At 39.9% G+C, this 22751-nt stretch overlaps 1 protein-coding gene across 5 annotated transcripts in view; it reads left to right on the top strand.

Moving 5' to 3' along the window:
- CACNA2D1 (calcium voltage-gated channel auxiliary subunit alpha2delta 1) overlaps positions 1-11239 on the top strand; it is a 676857-nt gene extending 665618 nt beyond the window's left edge. For 3 of the 5 annotated variants that reach the window (XM_034765627.1, XM_034765601.1, XM_034765610.1), the window contains one exon: positions 9628-11239. In XM_034765627.1, coding sequence (XP_034621518.1) covers positions 9628-9744 — 117 coding nt within the window. In that variant the 3' untranslated portion in view covers positions 9745-11239. Of the gene's footprint in view, positions 1-1096; positions 1186-9627 lie in introns of all 5 variants that reach the window. The other 2 variants (XM_034765592.1, XM_034765617.1) reach the window with 1 other exon arrangement.
- Positions 11240-22751: the final 11512 nt, after the last annotated feature.

Genomic DNA, 22751 nt, shown 5'->3' on the forward strand with positions numbered 1-22751 from the left:
ACCTTAAAGCATTCTATTTCAGGATGTCATGCCTCTTAGGAATACAAATCCATTCTGAAGTGAAGAAAAAATAGAGGGATAATTTGTTAGCCTTTTCGCTTTCATTTTTAAATACTGTATGAAATAGAGAAAAGCAATCGAAAATGTTATGTCAAATCTTAACTGATAGGTTGTTGAACTGTGTGTTATCTAAAAATGCAAATCGCAGTGGTTACTCCTTATCCATAATGCTGTCTTCTCTCAGGGCCCAATCTTGCAAGGTCAAGAGAGCTCTCCAGCCTTCAGTGAAGACAGTGGGTATTGAGGGTACTTGGCATTTTGAAGCATTTGACCCCAAAACTGTAGATTTAATTTTTTTTAGAAGCTGCTTTTATACCAAATGAGTTAATAGCTATGAAGGGTTTGCAGAATTTGCAGAAGGCAATTTAGTAGTAAATTTTTACTTTTTTAGGAACTATTCATTGTTTCATGTTGAATACCTGTCTATATTCCTAAACCTGTCCTTCCTTTATTTAGTAGCCAGAAATCTAGAGGGCTTATTTTCAACGAAGAGGACCAGACAAATGGTTTTGTAAAAGCAATTGCCAGTGCCACTGTTTGATCCTGTTGTTACAGTGTGCTGAGTCTTGATATAGCTAAATCCAAGGAGACGTAATGTCTCAGATGTTCATGATGCTTACACAAGCCTAAGCCTTGGGGGTGAATGGATTTTCTTTCAAACCCTCTTGTGTTCACAAACAAAATATTATGTTAAAAAAAAACTTTCTTTTTGATCAGCAAATGCAAAACAATTGGCTTCCACAGGGACTGAAAAACAGTCCTAATCGTATGAACTTTTCCAACAGATGACAATCCAGGTGTTATTGTGTGTGAAAGTACAACTCTTGCTTACTAGCTTGATGTGCTAATTGGTGTGTAAGTCATGTGTTCTCTGTAACAGTGGAATATTTTGGTTAAGTTTATTTGCTCTTGAGTGGATGCTTTCACATTAACTCTGCTAACTGCCAGCAAACTGCATGAAATCTCATCTTGTATGTCTTTTTTTTCTGTGTTTTCTTTCCTTTCCTCTACTTGCTACTTTGCCTGTTATTAATAGGATCAGCCTATATGCACAACGAGTCGTGCCTCTGCCATGATGTCCGCTCCTACCTTCATTTTTCTGCAAGTTTTCATATGGTGTGGATGGTCAGTTACTTTCTCTAATTTTTGTTTTGTTTTGTTTTTGTTCTTTGCATAAAAGAGTAACAATCTTTTTTACTAACTAAGCCCACGAAAGAAAATGAAATGAAATGGGTCCCCAAAACAGCAATCTGGAACAAATTCCTGTAGCAATTTAAGGAAAAATTAAAAATTAAAAAGCCTTGCCCAGAGCCTTGTAAATCAGAATTAATAGAACTGTGAGGATCGCCCCCATAGAGTCAGGAACCTGCTCGCTTTGTAGAGCTGCAATATTTGAGCTTCTTGCATATCGCTGTCATTACCTTCCGTGCTAGCCCTTCAAAATGTTTATTGCTTCCTATGCTCCTGGTAAAGATGAAAATGAGGAAGACATCTAGGACAAACTTTCTGCATAAAAATAAGCAGAGGTACAAAGTAGTTGGAAGAGACTACAGTTCCTGCAAATCTAAAACTATACATGGCACAGCATAACTGAATGCTGTCTTTAGGGTTTGCCAAAATCATTGCTGTGGAGAACATTAGGAGAAGTTCACAGTGTCGCCAAGTCCATACAGAGGTTGATGATCAAAATAATAACACTCATTGCTTGTTATTAGGAATAAAAAAATTTTTTTTACTTTTTTTAACCTAATATCCAGCAAAACACAGTGTCATTGGCTAGTAAAGATACAAGTGAACTTTTGCTTCTAATAAAAATATTGATATATGTTTCAGAACACAAGATTCAGCACTATGAGTTTAGAACACTAGTGTATGGAGACATCAGGGTTCATAAAGAAAGCTCAATCTTTGTCTCCATATTATGTTTATTAGTTTGGAAACTCTGAGCTCCCATTATTGCTAATATACCAAAGAACCGATGATCTGAGTAATATCATAAAGCATGTTCCTCGTACAGTGGAAGAGTGTCAGAATATAGATAGCAGTATTGGTATAACTTCTCAGCAGACCACTAGAGGGAGATGCTACCATGACTATTAATGTAAAGCTATGAACAATGAAAAGAACAAAGAGAATCATTATAATATGATGGGAATTAAGTTTCAATGTTAAAATACAGTAGATACATTAAATTTGTTTCTAAATGTTCTAAAAATATTTTCAGCAATGTTTTAGATAATTTTTTGAAAGGTTAAGTATATAGAGTTATGGTGATAGGGTGATATTTATAACTAGGTAAAAAAAAAATTAAAACAAATCAGTTGTAAGAGTTCATCTTCTTTACTGCCTTTAGTGTTGGAAAAAGCTAAATCACTTGGACGTCAATAAAAAAACTTCATGCTTAGTTTGATAGCTGTTTTTTTCTGAGCTTCACATAATGTATTAAACCAGGGGCGGGCAAAGTTTTTGGCCTGAGGGCCTTATCGGGTTTCAGAAATTGTATGGAGGGCCAGTTAGGGGAGGCTGTGCCATCCCAACCAGCCAGGCGTAGCCCGGCCCCCTCCCCCTATCTGCCCCCCCCCCCCCCTCCCCCCCCCCTGATGCCCCCCCCCGGGACCCCTGCCCCGTCCAACCACCCCTTCTCCCTGACCTCCCCCGGAACCCCCGCCCCCATTCAACCCCCCTGTTCCCTGACCACCCCCGGAACTCCCACACTGACTACCCCCTGCTGCCCCATCCAACCCCTCCTCTCATTCCTGACTGCCCCCCTGGGACCCCTTCTCCATCCACCCCACCCCACCCCGCTCCCTGACCATCCCCAGAACCCCGCCCCTGACTGCCCCCTGCCGCCCCATCCAACCCCTCCTCTTCTTCCTGGCTGCCTCCCTGCCCCGGGACCCCTGCCCCATCCAACCACCCCTTCTCCCTGACCTCCCCCGGAACCCCCGCCCCCATTCAAGCCCCCTGTTCCCCACCCTCTGATCGCCCTCACCCCTATCCACACCCCCGGCCCCTGATCACCCCCCGGACTCCCCTACCCTCTATCCAACCCTCCTCCCCCGCTCCCTGCCCCCTTACCACGCTGCCTGGAGCACCGGTGGCTTGCGGCATGCCTCTGCAGCTCCGCTGCCCCAGGAGCTCACAGCCCCGCTGCCCAGAGCATTGCACCCGGGCTAGCCTCCCGGGCCAGGAGCTCAGGGGCTGGGCAGAACGGTCCCGCTGGCTGGATGTGGCGTAGTTTGCCCACCTCTGTATTAAACAGTCTCATGACTAGTAAACATAGGAAGTTGAATAGGTGCAGTTGAAGATTGGGAGGAAGAATTAAAGTTCCTCTCCAACATCAGCCCCATGTAAAACATGAAGACCAGATTCTGACATCTTTATTCACGTTGTGTAGTGCCTTCCTCTATAAGTAGCTTTATTGAAATCAATTAAGGTACTAATCATCCATAAGGTTAGCAGAATCTGCCCATAAATTAAATTGCCAATGGCCCAATCCAGTGTCGGCATTCCAAAACTCCCCTGGAAGCAAAACCTTACAACACAACTTCAACAGATGGATTCACATCAGCAGTAGATGGAAACTAGGCAAGATGGAAAGTTAACTTTTTGTTCCTCAGTCCAGCCCTTAATAATTCTGTGAATTTGGGTCAGGTTCTCATCTGGTGTAAATCTATATAGCTCTGTTAAAGTCACAGAAACCAAACTGATTTACACCAGCTGACAATCTGGTTAATGAATTATAGCTTTCTTTTTGTCTTCTTTTTGGGAGGGCACAGCAAAAGGGGTTATCCCTGTTATGTACTTGTACTTGGTTGCTTTTAAAAAATAACAATAACAAAAAAAAAAAGGAAAACAACATGCAAGCGTCAGAGCACTCTTGTAAGATACTGAGCTCCCTCGACTCCCACCAAAGCCAGTGGGTGCTGTGAGACTGCTTAACATGTTGCAGGATTGGACTAAATTGAATTTTTCATTTGTGAAATGGGCTACCAGTGAAATGATCAACACATCAGGCATCACAAGAAAGGTCACTAATATTGCACCAAAAAAACTTTCGATGGCTAGGGTGAGTGAGGTGACACAACTGTTTTCCAAAAAAAGGCATATAGTCTACCCAAAGGACTTCTTGATCAGGACAATCTGAAAGTAAAAAGAACAGGAGTACTTGTGGCACCTTAAAGACTAACAAATTTATTAGAGCATAAGCTTTCGTGGACTACAGCCCACTTCTTCGGATGCATATAGAGTGGAACATATATTGACTCTATATGCATCCGAAGAAGTGGGCTGTAGTCCACGAAAGCTTATGCTCTAATAAATTTGTTAGTCTTTAAGGTGCCACAAGTACTCCTGTTCTTTTTACTTTCAGATTGTCCTGATCAAGAAGTCCTTTGGGTAGACTATATGCCTTTTTTTGGAAAACAGTTGTGTCACCTCACTCACCCTAGCCATCGAAAGTTTTTTTGGTGCAATATTAGTGACCTTTCTTGTGATGCCTGATGTGTTGATCATTTCACTGGTAGCCCATTTCACAAATGAAAAATTCAATTTAGTCCAATCCTGCAACATGTTAAGCAGTCTCACAGCACCCACTGGCTTTGGTGGGAGTCGAGGGAGCTCAGTATCTTACAAGAGTGCTCTGACGCTTGCATGTTGTTTTCCTTTNCCACGAAAGCTTATGTTCTAATAAATTTGTTAGTCTCTAAGGTGCCACAAGTACTCCTGTTCTTTTTGCGGATACAGACTAACACGGCTTGTACTCTGAAATCTGAAAGTCGTACATATAGGAATTATGGCTCCATCTAGTGGCAGAAAGTAGCCCAACGTTTACGTATGACCAAGAATGGACCTCAAACTCAGTTGTCCTTTGCTGAATCAAGGAGCTTTCCTTACAACATGCAGCTTTCAAAATGTCTTCTATATATGTTAAAAGGTCAAGATTGTAAGCTCTTTGGAGCAGGGAACTTCATTTTTGTTGTGTGTTTATATAGCACCTAACACAATGGGGTCCTGGTCCATGACTGGAGGTCCTCAGTGCTAGTGCAATACAACTAATTAATCATAATAATAATAATATTTTATAACATGACGTTAAATTTAGTTGTAGTGTGCTTCTGAAGGGGTAGCAAGTATTTACACATTTCTTTGACAGCTCATGCTGTCCCCCAGTAGATTTTGATACACTTACTTTGATGTAAATGTGTGGCTATGTAAAAACATTGACTGCTAACATGAAGATACTAAATTAGGATGCTACTCTATAGCCAGAAAATAAGCCTATGTAAAGTTATTGTGGTAGGACTGCCTAACTAGGGGAAATAGTGTTTGGATTTGTCTCTCTTCCCACTCTTTCATCTCAACCCTTGATGTCGAGGCGAACTGACAAGTGATTTTTGACTACAGGAACGCTCACACTCCTAGCAGGGAAAGAAAATGACAAAAAAGGATTCTTGGTGGTGAGGGAAAATCCACACTACAAATGATTAGTAACAGAGAAAAAATGTCCCAGTTAAAACATCCTGATTCAGGACTGAGTAGTGTTACGAATTGGAAAAGAACAGGTCCGGCGTCTGACAGTGCTGGCAGATGGGAAGAAGTGTGTGAAAATTGTTTGTAAATAACAGAATGATTGTGAAAGAAAGAGAAGTTCCAGGCAGCCTTCCATGAAGTTAAATGATTTGAAAAGGTTATCCAGCTGTGTTCTGGAGCAGGAAAAGGAGTATGGAAGCAGCTTGCTATCAGCTGATCTAAAACTAATACTTGGGGGAAAATAACAGAGATGGCCATGACTCAGAGATTCTTCATCATTATGTTTTAATCTTATGGATGCACTTATACAAGGAATCTTGGGATAAAGGTTCACAGAAAATTCCAGAACAACTACGTTCCTTTAGCAGAGTTGGTGAGTGAGGGAAAACAGCTTCACTGAGTCTGATTCTGCTCTCACACCATTTTTTTACTGGTGTGATTCCATTAGTTTCAGTGGTGCCACCCCTTACGTGTAAATCAGAATAGAATCAGTCTCTCGCTTATTCCTCCTCTCACCTCTCTTTCGTCAGCCTTGATTGTTTCCCATATCTACACAGTTACAGCACATAGGAACCTTGCCATTTACAATACACACTGTTGGGGAAAAAACCACAAATAATTTAAATCAGTATCACTGATTTCTTCCTTATCATGGATAATCCACCTTTGATTAGGGCAGAAAAAGCTATCTGAGTCCCACAGAGGATGTCTTCAGGAATTGTCATGAGCAAACCTGTGAAGATACATGCTCCGCTATGAGTTGGTTCTTAGGCTCAGAAACTCCAAATGATTTAAGTCAGAAACAACCTGCAAAACCCAAAAGAGTAAAAGCTCACTAATTTTTTAAAAAATAGATACATCTTATATGTTTTTAGACTTGTACTGCCGAACTCACCCAAGCATGGTAAGGGTGTCTTATATACTCTCTTCTGCCTGAGATTTTGTTACCCCACAGTTTCTGAGCCATCTTCCACTTCTCTCAGACAGTGAGACTATCTGAAACGGAAGTGGCATGCAGTCAAAATACCGTATTTTTCAATCTGGCAGGTGCAGCACTGTTAATGTAATGTGCCAGAATAGTGCATATTATTCATGATTCTCATATAGACAATGGAAAGCTACAACATGTCAAGGATATCTAACTATGAAAGGGTTCAGTTATCAGTGTGATCTTCCCAGCCATCTACGCTAACACAAAGGTGAAGGAAAAACTGAATACTGAGTAACTCCTATAGGTGGACATCCACCTAGTTCACCAGTATCCTAACCAGATGCTATTTTCACTAAATCTGACACATTCCCCTTCATATTATACCCAGTTTTGCTTTAAGCCCCTAGCTTTAATATGTGCTTTATCTAAGAAGTGAGTTGTGCCCCTTCCTTTCAATGTCCAGCTGCAGACACCCTCATTCTGTACTTAAGTTTGAAAGTTTGAGATCTTTATCAATAGCGTAAACCATTTCTTGGGATATACCTCCTTTGCAGCGTTTCAGTGATGCGAGACTAAGTATCAGAAATGTGCTATAGAGTATTGTTTGTTGATGAACCCACATCAGAAGAAACCATCACTGATAATGGCCTTTCTAATGGTGTTCACTTTAAGGAAGAAACTTATGCAACAGAGTACACTCGTGACTTATTTGTTGACCAGCAACCTTTGGAAATTTGAACTTCTAGGGTACAATCAACAAACAAAATCTCAAACTACTAGAACTGAAGCTGACAAATGAAAGGAGTAGTCTGCTGCTACTGGTAAAGAACAGAAGCAAACGTGAGACATTTTCTTTGCAAGAGAATGATGTAACTATTTTAGAAGCACTTGAATACTTATAAAAAAAATATCCCTGGTCTTCCACTAACCTGCCTTGTCTTGGCAGTTTAACCTCTTGGAGCAGTGAAAAAAACACAGGACCTCCCATCTTCTCCTCTGAAATAACTCCTTGATTTTCCAGAGAGAGGTTTTAAAATCTGTCTGACAAGTGTGGTTGCAAATCAACTTTTTAGGTTGATAATGGCTAAAACACTCCATATGCAGATTAAAGATTTTTCAAAACCAAGCCTTTTGATGGTTCTTGTAATACAGGTGGCTAGTTTCATGGGTACCTACACTGGTAAGAGGACTTAGGACCCTGCAGGGAAATGGTGGCTGATAGTTGCTGACTGACTGTGACAGGTGTGGCTCATTAACTCCATCGTGATATAAGCGAGTGGCTCTTTGGGAAGAGAAAATTGGGGTCGAGGATGGAGAAATCTTTGCAGGGAACCTTGGGAGGAGCCAAGTTTAGGACGAAAGCATCGGTTGAAGTTTATTTTAGTTATGTGTTACTGGAGTTGCCAAACCCCATAAGTCTGGACATAATACAATGGGCCAAACCCTCAGGTTGTCTAAATCAAAGTAGCTTCGATGGAGCTAAACCAGATTACATCAGCTGCGAGTTTGGCCCAGCAAACGTAGTTCTAAGATCTAGAGGCAGGGGCTGTGTCTTTGTTTGTTTTCTACAGCACAGATCAGGCTTTCAGTGCATTTCCAACACTGAATAATAAGCTTTCCAATCGGTATACTCTGAGCATTTCATTTTGCAGGAGCCAGATATAACTTATTCCATCTGTGGTGAGATATTTCAGAAGGTAGACAGAGACCATGAATAAAGAGAGCATGGCTCCTTCTCACCTTGATACAGAATAAAACCACTGCAAAATCTAAAAGCTTTGCCTGCTGGGGTGGTGCATAGGTCTGTAAGCTGACTTACCCAGCTACCTGAGAATCTCTCTGGCATAAGAGGAAATCCTCAGGTGGTACTGATTGGGGGGCTGGGGAGGCCATGGCTGGAGCACCTACTGGTCCCTGGGTAGCCAGACATAAATTACATCAGCCTGGGGACTTGAGGAACCATAAGGGTGCCATAAAGCCACCTTAGTTACCCCCTGCCTCCAGTGCATCAAGTGCATCTCAGCCAAATCAGGAGTTAGGGCTGTGATCCTAAGGACATCTGTTACACTGACAGATCCCGGTCATCGGTGGGCAGGATCGAACCTGGGACCTCTGGAGCTTAGTGCATGAGCCAAAAGCCACCTGGCTGTTAGCTAAGGCTATAGAGCAGACTCAGTCTCTCTCTCTCTCTCTCTCTCTAAGTGGTCTTGGTGCCACTAGATGGGACAGAACACCACACCCAGAAGGTGTGTAGATTACACATCCACAAATATTTTAAATATTTCATCCATGACAGTTAAACCACAGGCAATTTAGGGGCGTCTCTGGGGGGAGGAAGGGGCTGGAGGGATGGTGCAGTCCAAGAACTATGATCCCTGGTTGGCATAAGGAGCCCTTGTGGGCCATTATCAGCTGGTGCTAGTTAGAGCTCCTAGCCAGCCCCAGAATTGGAGAACGTAATGGTGGTGTCTAGCTTGGCCAGACCTGAAGAGCAAGTCTTTGGAGTTTTCAAAGGGTATTCAGTAAGTCAGTGCAAGATTTGGTTCTAGCACTTGAATATAGCGATATTTGGTCTGACAGAGTACACTCCTTCTGAAGGCGTGCCCACAGAGTACTGGGAATGGCTATTTTTTTAAATAGACTCCCTTGTCTTACCACAAAGATTTCACTGCTCTTCCAGCTCTCCTTGCAGTAAAGTGGTGTTTGAAAAAAAAAAACAGTATTGTCAATGCAAAGAATTAAATACGTTAATTTTAGGCCAGATAAACAGAGTGATGTAGGGCTCACTAGTAGTTTCACAAGTTATTTCTCATCTGAATGCACACGCATCCTGCATTTTTTATGGTGAGTGACACAGTGCATCTGTGAGTATTTGTCTTTGTTTTTACAAGGGTATTCTAGGTGTACCTTCTATCACACTTTATTTAAAAATTCAGGTTGTTGCCTCCAAGAATATTTTTAATGGCATTTTAGGGAAAACAATGTATTTGAGAGCAAAATCCATCCTGCAATGTAGTTCAACAAGTGACAGGCTAAAATGTAGATTATTTCATTGGAGAGTTAATGTCAACTAATGCTGAACTATCTCGTTTTCTTGCCAACAGGAAGATTCGTCAGACTGTGGTGGGGTCTCTGGACTGAGCCCACCATTCTGGTCTATGATAGGAATCCAGTTTGTCCTGCTTTGGCTGTTATCTGGCAGCAGACATGGCCAGTTATGACCCTGTGAAACCAAAACCTGCATAACTAATCAAGACCCTGCCAAAACGTTAGCCCTCACTTTCATTATCAAAGGGTCAGCTATTCAGACAGCAGAAGAACAGCAATGCCCATAACTTGGTATCAGTCTATGTGAAAGATTCATAAAGGCACCCACAGTGGCTGCATGTTGGAGTGTCAGATCGTTAAACATGTGTGAATGCTGCATCATCTCTGCCATCAGAACAGAATTCTATATGTGCTTTATTGAGGAATCTAAGATTTTTGTGTTCATTGTTGTATCGTTGATGACTTCATGTAAAAGGGCTCCCCTTAAAATAGCTTATGTATGATATGATTTCCATTTATTTTGATCTTAGCATTGAATTTGTTGCAAACCCTATATGCTTTTACATGAACACTTGTGAAATCACATTTCTTTAACCCTCCTCTTTTATTGTATTAATACCATTACAGCTGCTTTGAACATCAGTTGTGTTCAGAATATAAATAGTTGGCAGACTTCAGTTCGTACAAAACAGCTTAGTGAATTGAAACTATCGGCTAGTCTTCTCCAGAAGTTCACCAAGACTGAAATGCCTTACAATGAGTGGTTTATTCTGCCAAAATTAATCAAAACAGGTGGCTAGCTAAGTTTTGGTAGGTTCATAAACTGTTGGTTTTAAAATAAAACAAAACAAAAAAGCAAGCAAGAAGCTACTGAATTTTGAAATATAAAGGTGTTTGAGAGTAACCAAGTGATTTTTTTCCTCCTGAACTCGGTGTCATGTCCCTTTCAGAAAGCTGTTAATTTCCATGTAATGATCAGTGCTCTCTTCGCAGTGCAGTTCCGTAACGCTAGCCAAATCCTTCAAAATGCTCAAACGAAAAAGCTTGTGAATACAAAATGTCTTTGTGATTATTGAACGTTGGTTTCCAAGGGTATTTTGCATGATGATGCTGCTACTTTATTGTTTTTAAGTTTGTTTTCTTGAATGGTAGAGTATAGTCCATTGAAAAGGTAACTGAGTGATTCTTTTGTTGTGTGAGAAACTGAACATTGCAATGTGATGCAATTAAATAATCTTAAATTATATTGTTAAACAGAGCTCTGAATATACTGTGCAATGAAAAAGCTAAGAAAGTAGCGTAAATTTAGTTGGCTGGACAAAAGGGATGAGATGGATTTTATACAGATTAGTGCTCTCACATGAAAACCTATGTACAGATATTTTAAGTATATAAAAATCAGATTTGACACATTTATTTTTGAAGAGTATATGTTGTTCTGAGATTCATGCCAGGTTCCCCTTTTGTTTTCATGGCATGGTAGCACCCCTTAATGTTTAAACTCCTATTATTGCTATTTTATATTGAATATAGCAAGCTTAATAGAGCAAGATTTCCTGGCTGCTGAAATTAGAACGAAATCCGAACAAATGGGGAGCCTTGAATCTATATGTATGCACATTGATACTTGATTGTGAATAACAATAAAAAACAATTGTTTTATACAAACTTGTTGGTGATACAAATTGGTGCAGTAAATTATAATATTACACTGTAGAATAGTGTACATGCAAAATATGATTTGCGCTTTTTTCTAGTTTTCAGAACTAAACAGTATTGCAAGACAGCTAAACCAATGAATGTGCAACTCTGCTGACATTGTGCAATTCTGCTAACAGCTGCAATATGGTAATATTTACATGGTACAATACATTTGTTCTTTAAAAAAATGAAAATGCAAAGCGTTGGTATGTATATGCTGGCAAATGACTACTATAATCTTGAACATGTCAAAAGCTTACAGAAATTATTAGGCATGCATCAGTATGCCATGAAAATTGAAGAAGCCACTCAAACCTATGGCATGGCTTACAAGATGAAATGACTACGTGTAGATGTGCCTATGATTAGTTGTTTGTTTTTTCACATTACCCTTGGTTCCAGCTGTGTATGTTCCCATGTTTAGGATTACAGTGCTGGCAGGGGGAACCTATTAATTATCACAATTAATGGTTTAATATCTCTAGGAAAGTCATCTGATTAAACGTACAATTGACTGAGTTTGGTGGATCCAGTTCTTCCCTAGTGAAGAGGAGCTGATTTCAGCAACATGGGGAGAGGATAAGTGGGGAATTTTCCCTGCCAGTAGTGTTGCTCGTAGGGCTGTGAAGCAATTTAAAAAATTTATCACGATTAATCACGTGATTAAAAAAATTAATCATGATTAATCGCACTGTTAAATAATTATAGAATATGATTTATTTACATATTTTTGGATGGTGTCTACATTTTCAAATATATTGATTTAAATTACAACACAGACTACAAAGTGTACAGTGCTCACTTTATATTTATTTTTGATTACAAATGTTTGCATTGTAAAAAACAAAAGAAATTGTATTTTTCAATTCACCTAATACAAGTACTGTATTGCAATCTCTTTATCATGAAAGTTGAACTTACAAATTTAGAATCATGTACAAAAAAGACCTGCATTCAAAAACAAAGCAATGTCAAATTTTAGAGCCTGCAAGTCCTCTCAGTCATACTTCTTGTTCAGCCAATCACTCAGACAAACAAGTTTATTTATGTTTGGAGGAGATAATGCTGCACGCTTCTTGTTTACAGTGTCACCTGAAAGTGAGAACAGGCGTTCTCATGGCACTGTTGTAGACAGCGTCACAAGATATTACATGCCAGATGTGCTAAAGATTCATATGTCTCTTCATTCTTCAGCCACCATTCCATGGGACATGCGTCCATGCTCATGACTGTTTCTGCTCAATAACAATCCAAAGCAGCTTTCTTTTTTGGTGGTTTGGGTACTGTAGTTTCCACACCAGAGTGTTGCTCTTTTAAGACTTCTGAAAGCATGCTCCACACCTCATACCTCTCAGATTTTGGAAGGCACTTGGGTCGAGTGTTGTAGCTGTCTTTAGAAATGTCACATTGGTACCTTCTTTGTGTTCTGTAAAATCTGCAGTGAAAGTGTTCTTAAAATTAATAACGTGCTGAGTCATCATCCGAGACTGCTATAACATGAAATATATGGCAGAATGCACGTAAAGCAGAGCAGGGGACATACAGTTCTCCCCCAAGGAGTTCAGTCACAAATTTAATTAACACTTTTTTTTTTAACAAGCGTGATCAGCATGGAAGCATATCCTCTGGAATGGTAGCCAAAGCATGCAGGGGCATATGAATGTTTAGCATATCTGGCACGTAAATACCTCACAATGCCAGCTACAAAAGTGTCATGCAAATGCCCGTTCTCACTTTCAGGTGACATTGTAAATAAGAAGCGAGCAGCATTATCTCCTGTAAATATAAACAGACTTGTTTGTCATAGGGATTTACTGAACAAGAAGTAGGACTGAGTGGACTTGTAGGCTCTAAAGTTTTACATTGTTTTGGTTTTGAGTGCAGTTATGTAACAAAAAAAATTTCTACATTTGTAAGTTGCACTTTCATAACAAAGAGATTGCACTACAGTACTTGTATGAGGTGAACTGAAAAAATACTATTTCTTTTGTTTATAATTTTACAGTGCAAATATTTATAGTCAAAAATCATATACACTTTGATTTCAATTACAACCCAGAATACAATGTATATGAAAATGTAGAAAAAAATCCAAAATATTTAATAAATTTCAACTGGTATTTTATTGTTTAACAGTGTGATTAAAACTGTGATTCATCGCGATTAATATTTTTAATTGTGATTAATTTTTTGAGTTAACCGCATGAGTTAACTGTGATTAATTGACAGCCTTAGTTGCTGGAGTTCCTTTCACTCTCTCCATGCCTGCTCTCCAAATGAAAAATGTCAGCTGTAGTTTGTTGATCACGGGAGTTCCATTCTGCAATCTGCTACATGCTGCCAATGAGAATGCTCTTGGAAGGAAGGGGTTTGTCAGATGGGAGCAATATTTATTATATTTAGGATTTTAAAACTCAGCTTACTAAGACTACTTATTAGTTTGTATTTTGCTTTTTTAATTACTTGAAAGGTTATAAGAATATTAAGTGCTGTATGTTTAAATATTTCCACTTAGTTTCCCAGAAGAATAGCCTTCATGGAAAAGTATGATGCTTACACTTCCCAAATAATGTGGAGTGTATGTGTCTATACTGGGTTTGCTAACAGAGATGGGTCAAATCCCATGTTACTTACTGAGGCCTTGATTGTGCCTGGTCGGCATAGCCCATAGAAATGGATGGTGCAGAGCCACATTGCTCCCAGAAGGCATACCACCAGCCTCTACCTCCTCCCTGTCGCCTTTAGGCTCCATGCAATCCTGCGTAGTAGGCGGGAAGTAGCAGTGGCACCTCAAAGGGACTAGAGTTCTTCCTGGCCCTCACACAGCCATGCTACTTGTTCCACCCTCCAAATACAGATCTGCATACAGGCCTTTCCTAAGGGAACTCTGATTGGCTATGGGTGGGATTATCAAAAATGCCTAATGATTTAACAGCTCAAGTCCCACTGAAAGTCAATAGGACTGGTGCTCCTAAGTCACATAGATGCTTTAGAAAATCCCATTCTGTACAAGTACATTTTTCTTCCACAGAAGTTCTGCCTGTGTGGTGACAGATTGAAAACTCACGATTTGGCCCAACTATTGTTTTTCATAAAGCTTAATATTTTTAAGATTAAAAAAATTGAATTTTTTGCTGCTGTTTGCAGAGAACTAGGTATTTTCTGATTGTATGCAAATGGCATCCAATTATTTAAGGTTCAAAAATGCACTATATAGATAGATTTTTTTTGTCAGAAGAGCAAACACGACATTCTGAACATTATCTACATCATAAATTCTAACTCTCACATAGTAGACTTGTTTGTTAGAAAAACCCCTCAATCCTAGCCTTTAAAATTGAGAGATATTAAAGTTATAATATCTTGTAAAAACAGTTTGCATTTTTTTAGTTACCAAATAATAAGTTGTGTTTATATTTGTTTAAAAGCCTTTAAACAGCACTAAGGGATCTAGACAAGCTGCTTGAACTGTTTTAGTTCACATTGTAGTCACACAGCCTATTGTATATCTGACAGTTAACCACAGTTCAAGTCATTATTGCACTGTACTAACAAACAAAAAGGTATAAGGACTTAACATGAATGGTTTCTTTCTTATTTTTCATTTGAACAACCAGCATTACTGCCAAAACACTGACTGTGGTTCATATTTCTAACAGGTTTTTACATGACATAGTTAGCAAGTTTGAGTGAAGAGATTTTTAGGTCCTGTACCTTTAAGACTTTAATATAATCTTTTTCATGTTTCTAATGCTTGAGGCTTTATCGCTTAACTTGACAATAACAGTGTTGCTGCCATTTGTAAGTTTTCCTATAATATTCCTTTTACTAACTTTAAATACTGGCCTTACTGGGTTCAAATAGGCAGTATCCCTTTTAAGTGACCTTTGCAACCCAAGTGTTACTTGCTGTGTTTGACAGTTTTCAATATCTTTTAAAGGACATTGAGACTCTTTGTTCTCCTTTACATTGAAGCTCAGAAAACTTAAATATTATTTTGTCTTAATTTCAAAACACTGCATTAATCCCACTAGTCCTGCAAATTCAGATGCTAACCCTGCTGGTAATTCAGAATTCCAGTAATGTTGGCAAGCCACTGCAGAAAGCTCTGTGAAGTTTTTTAGAAAGTCTACTGAAGACTAAATGTCAGTAAACCCTTTCGGAGTATAAAGCTTTACCCTAAACCTTCATCTGACATCCAGACCTTTAGCAAAGGCCACATTTCTTTTTTGTTTCTTTTTCCATACCACAGTGTTAATATTGTTAATATTCAATGTACACTACTGTAAAAAAAAACTACAACAAAGAGTATGAAAATAATTCCAGAGTTTCAAAAAATTGGCTTTGCCCTCTTACCAGCATTTCTGTTGGATTTTTTTTTTTTTTTTTAAGGATTATCTTGAAGAAATAATTTCACTGAGGCTAAAGGGATACTGTCTTGTTCAGATGCCATGAATTTGCGATTGTGATCCGACAAAGCTCTCTTCTCTTCTTGTGTTGTATGGAATGTCTGGCTTATGCTTTCTGGAATATTTTTATTGAGATGCTTACTGTGCGTTCCTGCAGAAAAAGGCCCCTGACTGCTCTGATTGGGCAAACAGGCCTTTTCTCCCTTTTATTGTGTTCTCTTGACACTTTTGTCGACCTTGAAAAGCTGGAAAAAATAAAATAAAATTTTGTAAAAATTTGTACAATAATGTTATAAAAAAAGTTTATAATCCTAGAAAATGTTGTGTTAATTCTTGTGCAAAAACAGTATATTCAGAATAAAAGTTTATCATTTAAAATCAAGAACAAGTCTGGATTTGTTGTCATCTTGAACAATAGCGTGTAAGTATAGCCCCTCAGAAATTTCTGAACAATTATCTGTCTCTTTGAATTGCTGCATAATTTTTCTGCAGAAGCTTAGGAGGAGATTTTAAAAACCACAAATAGAGGGTTAGGAGCCCAACTCCTATGAAAAGTCAATAGGAGATGTTCAGCTAATGCCAGTTGTGCCTTCAGAAATCACTCTCGTAACTTTATGCTTTCATGAAAATAAAAGTCTCTGCCTGCAAAACTTTTAGAAAGTTAAACCAAATGTATCATTGCAGGCTCTGTGCCTGAGTCTGCAAAGAGCCTGAAACAATCATGCTGAGAATTGTGATTGTCTACTCACTCTGCCCAGGCTTACGTTGATAAGATCTCAGAGAATTGCAGTTGTATATTTGAATTGTCAGTGAAAAAAACTGGGAAGAACTCAAACACAGGTCCTCTAGTCCATATAACACCACAGAGTATCAGGCCCCCTGCATGTAAGATTGCTGGACAGCACATGATACTGCAGATCAGCAGGTCACAAGCATCAACCGTAGCGAACATTTCAGTGTAACTGTACTATTGTCATTGTATTGCTAGAATAACTTTGTCATGTTGTGCTGTATGCTGAATGCCATGAGGATGAGGTACAAATAAAAAACAAAATTCTGTTCCTAAATTTCACAGAGCTCCTGACACAAGTTTTTTAGTTTAAATTGTAGTGTTACCTCCTGCAGTCTTTCTGAGGTATTGTACATCTATCGAACATTAATAACAAAATATTCTGTTTCCAGGTTCTGCCCACAAATCTGTCTTCTGGGGTCTAATGTGATAATGGGTATGCCACAGTGAAACATTTTATACTGGTCACCAGTGCAGATCAAGGCTAGGATAGCGCATTACATCTGTTCCACCGTATTATTTTGAGAGATGACTTTACTCCATTGTATTCATAGCTTTGCTACTAAAATCTGAGAAAATCAGAGTTACCTGGTAGCTATGCATAAAAATCCCACAGTGCTATATTTGCTCTGTGTTCCTCGCTGTGCTTGACTGAGCAAGAAGCACTCCTGTAATTGGTAATCCCCTTGCTCTGCCTGGACAGTTTAACCAATCAGGGGCCTGATCCAAAACCCACTGAAGTAAATTGGAGTCTTGCCATTAGGCCCCACTGAGCTTTGGGAGAAGCTACAGAAGCACAGGCACTAGTTTGTTTAAGTTCTAATTTAATTTTGACTGAATCATTCATACACCTTTCCCATGGTTCAGAGGGAATCTGGTCATTTTGTGTCCTGCTTGTGACTTTTGGAGAAGACTTCTCTTATCATAATACTGAAGTCCTTCATTAGGAGATTATTTGAAATTATTTTAACATGAATAATGAATTCTAAATTTATTCTAAAAAAAAAAAGCTTCCTTTATTGATCAACATTTAGCAAATAAGCTGACAAATGAGACCAGTCAATTTAATGTGCATAAATAGCCTCCTTACTCCTTCCATCTAGCACAACTGATTGAGTCCTAATTGTCAGAGGATAGCAACTTGCAAGGTTGGAAGGTCCTTAGCTGTATTCTGTAAGACGACTGAAACCTTAAACGTGTTAAGGAACATTGTTTAGGTCCCTTCTACACGAAAAACTCCAGGCATGTCATAACTGTGTCTTCTGGTTGGTTGTTTTTATTGCGTGCTCCGGCTCTCTGATGCTGGATAGTGATGCTTGTGTGTGGACGGATAGTGATTTCATTTCCTTGACTGCAACTTGAGAAGTCTTAACGTAGACCGACACTTTTATTCGTGAGAGATAAGAATCTAGTTTGAATCACAGATACTTCAACCTACAGTGGATTTTGAAGGGTGATGCTGCTATTGCTGCTTCAGTATACTGTCCAGTAAATCAGAGAGGCCTTTAATCTCAGGAATATGCTGCATTTGCTGCTTTTGCCATTGCTTTCATGACCTATTCTTTTATATTTTCTTGGTGCTGGTCATGGCTGCCTCTGGCAGCTGTTTTGCAGAGGAAATGAGAAGTAGAGGGCCTGCGAGCTGGTTTTCTCCTCTCCCTAACGACAATCTCTCAAGCAGTTCCCATACACTGGATTGGTTAGTTCATACACAATATACAGTGCGAGGAGTAGAATGGCAGAGTTCCATTCTTAATTTGTATGGATTTAAGTCAGACTGTTCTTATGGTCTCAGCCCACATTTTGTGGTTTAACTATTGAAAATCAAATGCCCTTGAGTACAATTTTATATCTGTATTTTGTCTGGGGAAAGAAGCAACATTATGTTTTAGGGTGCTGACTAATAGTTAGCACTATGGTATGGTATGTGTAGTTAACATACGTTATTTGAATTGTTTTGTAGTTTGAGCAATAGTTCAAACAACTTACACTCACCATAGTCAGAATTTCCAATATGATTTCTTAAATTTCATCATGTGTTTTTTATAATAGCTATGAAAAGAAAATACAGGCAGCTAAAGCTTTGCACAGATAGGCTCAAGGTATATTTTTTATAATACTTGTTTTTTACAGATTTGTAAATTGGGCCCACCCTCACTCCATCCTGCCCACCTACAGTTAGGATGAAGGATTACAGGATTAGTACATAATGCCAGGCTATGTACAAGCTGCATCCCAAAGACCCGATGCATCCTTCATTGGCATAGAATATGTGTCTTGACATCTACCTAGAACTCCAAGTTGAGATCTAAGCCCCGGTGACTTTCAGGTGCATAAGCCATTTTTGAAATCTGAATTTTGTATCTGGGTTTTATTTCTGTAATGGGGCAAACCAAAATGCTTGACCAGACTTTTGTTTGTGTGTGTCTACTGAAATGTAAATCTGGGTCTAAAATTAGAGGCTTAACCTCCATCTCGACTATCAAGGAAGATTCAAATAGGTGTTCATTTTTTGAGAATGTGTATAGCTGCAGATTGTGGGCCCCTCTCAAGTTATCATTGTAGCCTTTGGTCTCACAAGTTTGGACTTCTACTGTGCTTTTCTGTGTGGCATGCAGCACTAGAAGAATAACTGCATGTAAGAACTCCATTGTACTGATTCCACACGGTGTGATTTTTTTTAATCTATATTTGAACTAGCTGCTTTACATGGTAACTGTCTCAGATCTTAATGAAAATCTAGTTTGGGAGCCACATAGATACTTTCATTATTTCCAGGAGAAGTTGACATTACAGAGTTGAATGGAAACCCAAGTTTTATAATTAATCTGGATTCACTCTTCTGTAATTGAGAGCACTGACTCTTTTCACTCTTGAGGCTTTCATTGTTCCTGCAACTTCAAATATAGCTGATTTACACAGTGAAAGGGAAATCAGAATCAGGCTTCAAACTGTGTTTGCAAAGTAATGTTTGAGGATAGGGTGACCAGATGTCCTGATTTTATAGGGACAGTCCTGATATTTGGGGCTTTTTCTTATATAGGCTCCTATTACCCCCCACCTCCGTCCCGATTTTTCACATTTGCTATCTGGTCACCCTATTTGAGGATTTCTTTTATTTCACAAATTAAGATTGAGAAATTAAGATTTTAAAAGCAGCTAATACACACAGAATAACTTTTCATGAGGAAGTTTGCTTTGCACTCATTATTATGGATGCAAGGCCATACTATTTTTAATGTACATCCCTATCATAATTTTTTCAAAGCTTATGTGTGCCATGAATCCCTATTAAAAAAATGTCACATACTTGGCTAACTGTATTTTTCCACAAATGGAATGAATACTATGGTACACTCCATGTTATTATTAGATCTGTGAAGAATTTGCAGTTTTAGTTTGCAGGGGATTTGGCAATTATATTTTGGTTCCAGGTAAAGTGGGATTGATAGCTCCTGAATTGCACCTTCCGTTTCAAATTTGAATAAACCCAAAAGTCTAAAGCAAAATTGGACCATGCCAGTGACATTTTGGTGGCCTGGTGTTTCACCCATGTGTAGCTAGGTTCATGATTCAGTATCTAGCCACAATGGGGTTAGTGAAGGATGAAGTCTCCACCTGAAGCGTAGTGCTTTCTTGTTTTGTGACCCTTAATGTTGTTTGAATCTGATTGTTTGTGGTTTTTACAGTAAGACTAGTGGCATAATACGGCCTAGTTTGGTTAAACAAAATACTATTCTATGTCGTTAAGCTTCCAGTGGGCACCAATAAGCAGAGTTACTAAATTACCATCAATTGGCTCAGCCAAAGTTTTCTATGTTTGGTCCCTAAAGTTAGGCATCTTGTAGTGCACTGGCGTGGCACCTCCTGCTGGTCATCTCGGGAATTAGCTCTTCCAGCCTGGAGCACCCTCTGTAGGCCGGTGTCTCACCTGCCGCTGGCCCCTGTGTCCCTCCCGGACCCCGGCGCCCTTTACATCAGGGTTCTGCCCCAGCAGTAACCCACAATCTGGGTCTCCCCACCCAGGGGAACCTTTATCCCCACCTTGCCTCAGTGGCTAATGCCAGTCACCATCTAGCCCCCGCTCACTGGGGCAGACTGCAGTCTGTAAACCACTCATCATCGGCAAGGGAGGTTGGACCTGCAGCCTTTGCCTATGTCTGGGCTGCCCCTCTGCAGCTCCAGTACCAGCTCCCTCTGCCCTTCCCCAGTACTGCTCCACCTCAGGTACCCTGCTCAGCTCCCAGTCCTTCTCTCTCAGAAGCTAGAGAGAGAGTCTCTTCTTTGAGCTCCTGGCTCACAGCCCTTTTACAGGGCCAGCTGTGGCCTGACTGGGACATGGCCTCAGCTGTGACTCCTTCCCCAATCAGCCTAGCCTTTTTCACAGCCGCAGCCCTCTCCAGGGCTGCTTTTAATCCCTGTTCCACAGGAGAATCATAGAATATCAGGGCTGGAAGGGACCTCAAGAGGTCATCTAGTCCAACTCCCTGCTCAAAGCAGGACCAATTCCCAACTAAATCATCCCAGCCAGGGCTTTGTCAAGCCGGGCCTTAAAAATCTCCAAGGAAGGAGACTCCACCACCTCCCTAGGTAACGCATTCCATTGCTTCACCACCCTCCTAGTGAAATAGTGTTTCCTAATATCCAACCTGGACCTCCCCCACTGCAACTTGAGACCATTGCTCCTTGTTCTGTCATCTGCCACCACTGAGAACAGCCGAGCTCCATCCTCTTTGGAACCCCCCTTCAGGTAGTTGAAGGCTGCTATCAAATCCCCCCTCATTCTTCTGCCCTACCACACACCTACATCCATATTTAAGCACCCGAGACTTAATCCTATGAGATGCTGAATATTCTGGCCCTAATCTGGCAAAGCTCATATATGCATGCATCCAGCCTTGATTGTCAGATCCCTGTAGCTCACAGTAGGTCCCATGACTGGATTGGGAACAAGGGATGTTCAATGCTTCTGAAAAAGAGGCCGGTTTGATTTATAAATATGGATTTCGGTGCCTAACTTCAGGGAGCCAAATTAGAAAACTTTGGCTAACTCAATAGAAAGAAGTATTGGGAGCACCTGTTAGTCTTAAAGGTGCCACAGGACCCTCTGTTGCTTTTTACAGATTCAGACTAACACGGCTACCCCTCTGATACTTGTCAATAGAAAGAGTCAGTTAGTAACATTGGGTAGTGGGATCTACTTGAAGCTTGACGGTATAGAATAGTGTTGCATTTAACTATCCTAGGCCACAATTTGCCATTGGAGCGCAGTGAGCCAGGCAGGGCGCTTAGCTTTGTGCTGGCATGCAGAGGGGAGCATGCCCCTTGTGCCATCTATCAGGAGGATGCAGCATGCTCTCTGCTACACATGTCCACCTCTTATACCTCTGCCTCCTTCCCACCTCATTTGGCTGCTAGCAGGGATTAATCCCAATCCCCTGTGTTCTCCTATCCTCTTGTACACGCAAGCAAGGGCCAGAACCAGCCTGATCCTCCATATTTGATAGTATTACTCACTATCGGCCAAAGCGAAGACCCACAAATGAAATACATAATCAAAGCCACAAATCATGAAACTTGAAATATACATCTAGGGTGTCTGGTTATAGTTATGCTGAGAGTAATATAATATTTGGCAATGTAGGCAGATGGCCTTTTGGAAACACAGGATGGCCTGATTTTTTGTTTTGTTTTGTTTTTGTGTTAACTTTGCTGCTTCAATAGGTTATTTTAAAATGTTAAACTTTGTGACCACCTTTGAAAAGAACCCTTAGAGACAGAGAGGTTACAGCCGTCTAACTTCTGTCGCTATGGAATTGAGGGAAATGCAGCTGCTGGAAAAAGGCTGTAGTCCTCTGAATATCTTTAAAGTGATTTCACTGATGTTATGTCTCATGGTTTTAAGATGCCTGATTAATGTTTTGAAGGTGATTCATCTTTGGTTCCCCTATTGGTGACCCAGACTAAAGAAAACACGATAGCTCCTTAAAAGACAGAAAAATTGGCTGAAACTTGAATTTATATATTTCAGTTAATAAAAAATTAAAAATAAATACAGCTCTGAACTCTAGATATTGGAGAGTAAAAGAGAGAGATTTCCTCATTCTTTTTTCAGATGGTTTATCCCCAGCAAAGCAATATTGAAAAGTGTTCTATTTTTTATTGCCTGGGCTGGGCTGGGCTGTTCTATGCCAACCTTTTATTGATTCAGTTAAATCATAATTGATTCCCCTATTGTCTCAAACATTGTGATTGACTGGAACAGAGCACACATTGCTGG

This window comes from Trachemys scripta, chromosome 1, assembly GCF_013100865.1.
Source record: "Trachemys scripta elegans isolate TJP31775 chromosome 1, CAS_Tse_1.0, whole genome shotgun sequence".
In the NCBI taxonomy this organism is placed as follows: Eukaryota; Metazoa; Chordata; order Testudines; family Emydidae; genus Trachemys; species Trachemys scripta.